Source organism: Stomoxys calcitrans, chromosome 1 (genome assembly GCF_963082655.1).
Source record: "Stomoxys calcitrans chromosome 1, idStoCalc2.1, whole genome shotgun sequence".
NCBI lineage: Eukaryota > Metazoa > Arthropoda > Insecta > Diptera > Muscidae > Stomoxys > Stomoxys calcitrans.
In genome coordinates, this window is record NC_081552.1 from 246,166,614 (window position 1) to 246,172,613 (window position 6,000).

The 6,000-nt window shown below is 37.4% G+C and overlaps 1 protein-coding gene across 6 annotated transcripts in view; it reads left to right on the top strand.

The window, feature by feature from the left end:
• LOC106086939 (protein draper) overlaps positions 1-5,137 on the top strand; it is a 100,545-nt gene extending 95,408 nt beyond the window's left edge. For all 6 annotated transcript variants that reach the window (XM_059371025.1, XM_059371026.1, XM_013251758.2 and 3 more), the window contains one exon: positions 4,676-5,137. In XM_059371025.1, the coding sequence (XP_059227008.1) occupies positions 4,676-4,953 (278 nt within the window). In that variant the 3' untranslated portion in view covers positions 4,954-5,137. The remainder of the gene's footprint in view (positions 1-4,675) is intronic.
• The last annotated feature ends 863 nt before the right edge of the window (positions 5,138-6,000 follow it).

Here is a 6,000-nt window from a genome sequence, read left to right on the forward strand (position 1 = left end):
ATTTTTTACTATTTGTTGTAGTTTCAAAAAGTCCATATCGTTTTAATATTGGGTTGCCCAAAAAGTAATTGCGGATTTTTTAAAAGAAAGTAAATGCATTTTTAATAAAACTTAGAATGAACTTTAACCACATATACTTTTTTTACACTTTTTTTCTAAAGCAAGCTAAAAGTAACAGCTGATAACTGACAGAAGAAAGAATGCAATTACAGAGTCACAAGCCGTTGAAAAAATTTGTCAACGCCGACTATATGAAAAATCCGCAATTACTTTTTGGGCAACCCAATAGTTTTGTATGTTAGTCCTTGAGTTGGTGGTTTTAAAATTGTGTTGATTTTGAAAAATTTTGTCATTATTTTCAAAGTAGTAATAGAAAAATTTAAAAACAAAATTTCAAAATGCAAATTTTGCCCATGAACATTCCACTAAGGATCAGGGGCAAACTTCTCACATATCAATGAGTGCAGTCCGATTCAAGTTTAACCTCAATGATAAGGGGCCTCCTTTATATAGCCGAGTCCGAACGGCGTGCCGCAGTGCGACAACTCTTTGGAGAGAAGTTTTACATGGCATAGTACCTCACAAATGTTGCCAGCATTAAGAGGGGAAAACCACCGCTGAAAAATTTTTCTGATGGTCTCGCCAGGATTCGAACCCAGGCGTTCAGCGTCATGGGCGGAAATGTTGACATCTGTGCTACGGTGGCCTCCAAACTGTGATCTTATAGAAATTTAATTTTGAATTTTTATACCCACCACCCAAGGATGGGGGTATATTCATTTTGTCATTCCTTTTGCAACACATCGAAATATCCATATCCATCCAATCCTATAATGTATATATATTCTTGATCAGGGTAAAAATCGAAGACGATCTAGCCATGTCCATCCGTCTGTCTGTTGAAATCACGTTACAGTCTTTAAAAATGGAGATATTGAGCTGAAACTTTGCACAGATGGACTATATCGGACTATATCTTGATTGATATAGCCCCCATATAGACCGATCCGCCGATTTGGGGTCATAGGCCCATAAAAGCCACATTTATTAACCGATTTTGCTGAAATTTGGGACAGTTAGTTGTGTTATGCCCCTCCACATCTTTCAGCTATGTCCAAATCTGGACCCGATCGGTCCAGATTTGGACATAGCTGTCTTACAGCCCGATCTCTCGATTTAAGGTCTTGGGCCCATAAAAGGCGCATATGTTGTCCGATGTCGACGAAATTTGGGAGAGTGAGTTAAGTTAAGCCCTTCGACATACTTCTTTAATTTGGCCCAGATCGGTCCAGATTTGGATATAGCCGTCATATAGACCGATCCGTCGATTTAGGGTTTTAGGACCATAAAAAGCCACATTTAGTAGCCGATTTTGCTGAAATTTGGGACAGTTTAGTTTAGTTAAGCCCCTCGACATACTTCTTTAATTTGGCCCAGATCGGTCTAGATTTGGGTATAGCTGTCATATAGACCGATCTCTCTATATAATGTTTTCGGCCCATAAAAGGCGCATTTACTGTCCGATGTCGACGAAAATTGGGAGAGTGAGTTAAGTTAAGCCCCTCGATATACTTCTGCAATATGTCACAGATCGGTTCAGATTTGGATATAGCTGTCATATAGATCGATCTCTCGATTTAAGATTTGGGCCCATAAAAGGCGCATTTATTATCCGATTTCGCCAAAATTTGGGAGAGTGAGTTAAGGTAAGCCCCTTGATATACTTCTGCAATGTGGCACAGATCGGTTCAGATTTGGATATAGCTGTCATATTGACGGATCTCTCTATATAATGTTTAGGGCCCATAAAAGGCGCATTTATTGTCCGATTTCGCCAAAATTTGGGAGAGTGAGTTGTGTTAGGCCCTTCAACCTTCCTTTGTAATTTGGTCAAGATCGGTTCAGATTTGGATATAGCCGTCATATAGACCGATCCGTCGATTTAAGGCTTTGGCCCATAAAAGGCGCATTTATTGTCCGATTTCGCCAAAATTTGGGAGAGTAAGTTAAATTAAGCCCCTCGATATGCCTCTGCAATATGGCACAGATCGGTCCAGATTTGGATATAGCTGCCATATAGACCGATCTCTCGATTTAAGGTTTTGGGCCCATAAAAGGCGCATTTATTGTCCGATGTCGACGAAATTTGGGAGAGTGAGTTAAGTTAAGCCCGTCGACATACTTCTGCAATATGACACAGATCGGTCCAGATTTGGATATAGCCGTCATATAGACCGATCCGTCGATTTAGGGTTTTAGGACCATAAAAAGCCACATTTAGTAGCCGATTTTGCTGAAATTTGGGACAGTTTAGTTTAGTTAAGCCCCTCGACATACTTCTTTAATTTGGCCCAGATCGGTCTAGATTTGGGTATAGCTGTCATATAGACCGATCTCTCTATATAATGTTTTCGGCCCATAAAAGGCGCATTTACTGTCCGATGTCGACGAAAATTGGGAGAGTGAGTTAAGTTAAGCCCCTCGATATACTTCTGCAATATGTCACAGATCGGTTCAGATTTGGATATAGCTGTCATATAGATCGATCTCTCGATTTAAGATTTGGGCCCATAAAAGGCGCATTTATTATCCGATTTCGCCAAAATTTGGGAGAGTGAGTTAAGGTAGGCCCCTTGATATACTTCTGCAATGTGGCACAGATCGGTTCAGATTTGGATATAGCTGTCATATAGACGGATCTCTCTATATAATGTTTAGGGCCCATAAAAGGCGCATTTATTGTCCGATTTCGCCAAAATTTGGGACAGTGAGTTGTGTTAGGCCCTTCAACCTTCCTTTGTAATTTGGTCAAGATCGGTTCAGATTTGGATATAGCCGTCATAAAGACCGATCCGTCGATTTAGGGTTTTAGGACCATAAAAAGCCACATTTAGTAGCCGATTTAGCTGAAATTTGGGACAGTTTAGTTTAGTTAAGCCCCTCGACATACTTCTTTAATTTGGCCCAGATCGGTCTAGATTTGGGTATAGCTGTCATATAGACCGATCTCTATATATAATATTTTCGGCCCATAAAAGGCGCATTTACTGTCCGATTTCGCCAAAATTTGGGACAGTAAGTTGTGTTAGGCCCTTCGACATCCTTCTTCAATTTGGCCCAGATCCGTCCAGATTTGGATATAGCTGCCATATAGACCGATCTCTCTATATAATGTTTAGGGCCCATAAAAGGCGCATTTATAGTCCAATGTCGCCGAAATGTGGGACAGTGAGTTGTGTTAGACCCTTCAACCTTCTTTTGTAATGTGGCCAAGATCGGTCCAGATTTGGATATAGTTGCCATATAGACCGATCTTTCGAATTAAGTTTAGGGCCCATAAAAGGCGCATTTATTGTCCAATGTCGACGAAAATTGGGAGAGTGAGTTGTGTTAGGCCCTTCGATATACCTCTTCGATTTGGCTCAGATCGGTCCAGATTAGGATATAGCTGCCATATAGATCGATCTCTCTATATAATGTTTAGGGCCCATAAAAGGCGCATTTATAGTCCAATGCCGACGAAATGTGGGACAGTGAGTTGTGTTAGGCCCTTCAACCTTCTTTTGTAATGTGGCCAAGATCGATCCAGATTTGGATATAGTTGCCATATAGACCGATCTTTCGAATTAAGTTTAGGGCCCATAAAAGGCTCATTTATTGTCCGATTTCGCCAAAATTTGGGACAGTGAGTTGTGTTAGGCCCTTCGACATTCTTCTTTAATTTGGCCCAGATCGTTTCAGATTTGGATATAGCTATCATATAGGCTGTTCTCTTGATTTAAGGATTTGGGCCCATTAAAGGCGCATTTATAGTCCGATTTCGCCGAAATTCGGGACAATGAGTTGCATTAGGCTCTTCAATAACTTTCTGCAATTTGGCCCAGATCGGTCCAGATTTGGATATAGCTGCCATATAGACCGATCTCTCGGTTTAAGGTTTTGGGCCCATAAAAGGCGCATTTATAGTCCGATTTCGCCGAAATTCGGGACAGTGACTTATGTTAGGCTTTTGGATTTGGCTCAGATCAGATTTACATATAGCTGCCATATAGACCGATCTCCTGAATTAAAGTCTTGGCCCCATAAAAAGCACATTTATTTTCCGATTCCGCTGAAACTCGACTTATGTTAGACTTTTCGTTATCTGTGTCGTATATGGTTCAGATTGGTCTATATTTGGATATGGTTTCCAAAAAGACCAATATTTTGTTCTACAAAATTGAACAATGACTTGTACTTATTAGACCTGCACATGCCCCTAGGGGGCATAAATCATCCATTTTTCACCGGATTATAAGGAAAACTGGTTTACATATATACCGGAGGTGCTGGGTATCCAAAGTTCGACCCAGCCTAACTTAACACCTTTTTTTTTCTTGTTGAAATATGCACTGCATTCAACCGATAGGTGTTTGCAAGTTTTGTACGCCAACAATGTCGAGTAAATTTGAAGTCAAGATACACCCATGAGACCTCGAAGTTTAGATTATAAATATGGATAAATTTGTATTCTGTGTATTGTAGAAGGCATAGCGGCGTGCTTGGTTGGGCTAGTGTAGATAAAATAATTAAGCATTTTTTTTGTAAAATTTCTCATTTCCTTTATTTTGTTGGTGTGACTTTTTTCTTACTCATTTTTAATTGTATTGAAAATTTATTTTATTTTTCCCCCTAGATGAATATGATCACTTGGACTACTCGAGGCCAAGTACCTCACAAAAGCCCCATTATCATCGCATGAACGACAACATGTTGAATATAAATCGTGATGAGGAGAAGCCCAGCAATCTCAAGTCCATGGAGGTGCTCTTGAAGAAGTGTCTGCCTCCAGCCGATGCTGGCGATGATACCGAAAACGAAGACAACAACGCCATCTGTAATACCAGTACAGCGGGCGATGAGGACAATGCTTCGACAGCAACACCTTCAACAGGCTCCGAACAGATCAAATAAGTCAATTCAATTAAGGAAGCGCGAGGAGAACAATTTGCTCAAGTTATTATTGTAGACGACAAAAAAACGTATTTCTGTAGCGATTGAGTGTCATAATTTCAGAGAAATAATAAGGACAATATTTTTAGGTATTCATACAAAGTAAAGCTAAGCAAAGAATATTAACTCTCCACTCAATCATGTACCCATGTGCATTTTTTTGTTATGAAACAAACAAAAAAAAAAGAGAAAACAAAATCGTAGCTCTAAGATAAGTTTTTCGATCTCTGTTGGAAGAATGCCGCATATCTTTTATCAGAGAGTTCCTTTTGGTATTTTAAGTGATTTGTTTTAGTTTTTTTTTATAAAATGTATTTTATAGATTTTGTATGCTTTAATTTACTTTTCTTTATAATCTCTACAATAATTTTAAATTTTTATTTCACATATTAAGTTCGATTTGATTTGTATATAAAATTATTAAATATGCAATCAGGAGTTTTAGTATTTCTTTATTAGGCTATTGCTCACTACATATATTGCGTATACATTTTTTTATTTCTTAGGGAATATTATAAAAAAAAACATTTGTTTGTTTTATACGCGTTGGTCGATGTTCTATTTTTGCTCAATTATAAACAAATTTTTTCTGTTTGTTTTTTTTTTTTTTTTTAAATTATATAATTTTTATTTTTTCGTATTTTTTGTACTCGTATAACTCTCTATTTTATTTAAGTTAAATAAAGAAAATATTTATCAAAATTAAATTTTTTGCAATTTTGCATAGTAAATGATAGAGAAACAAACAAACAAAATATTGTGCTCTAACTCAAGATGAAAGGCTTGTGCTGATTTTAATATTAATCTAATTTTAATGGGGATATAAAGAAAATTTTTAAATAATTAAAAAAAAAATTATTTATTGGGTTGCCCAAAAAGTAATTGCGGATTTTTAAAAGAAAGTAAATGCATTTTTAATAAAACTTAGAATGAACTTTAATCAGATATACATTTTTTACACTTTTTTTCTAAAGCAAGCTAAAATTAACAGCTGATAACTGACAGAAG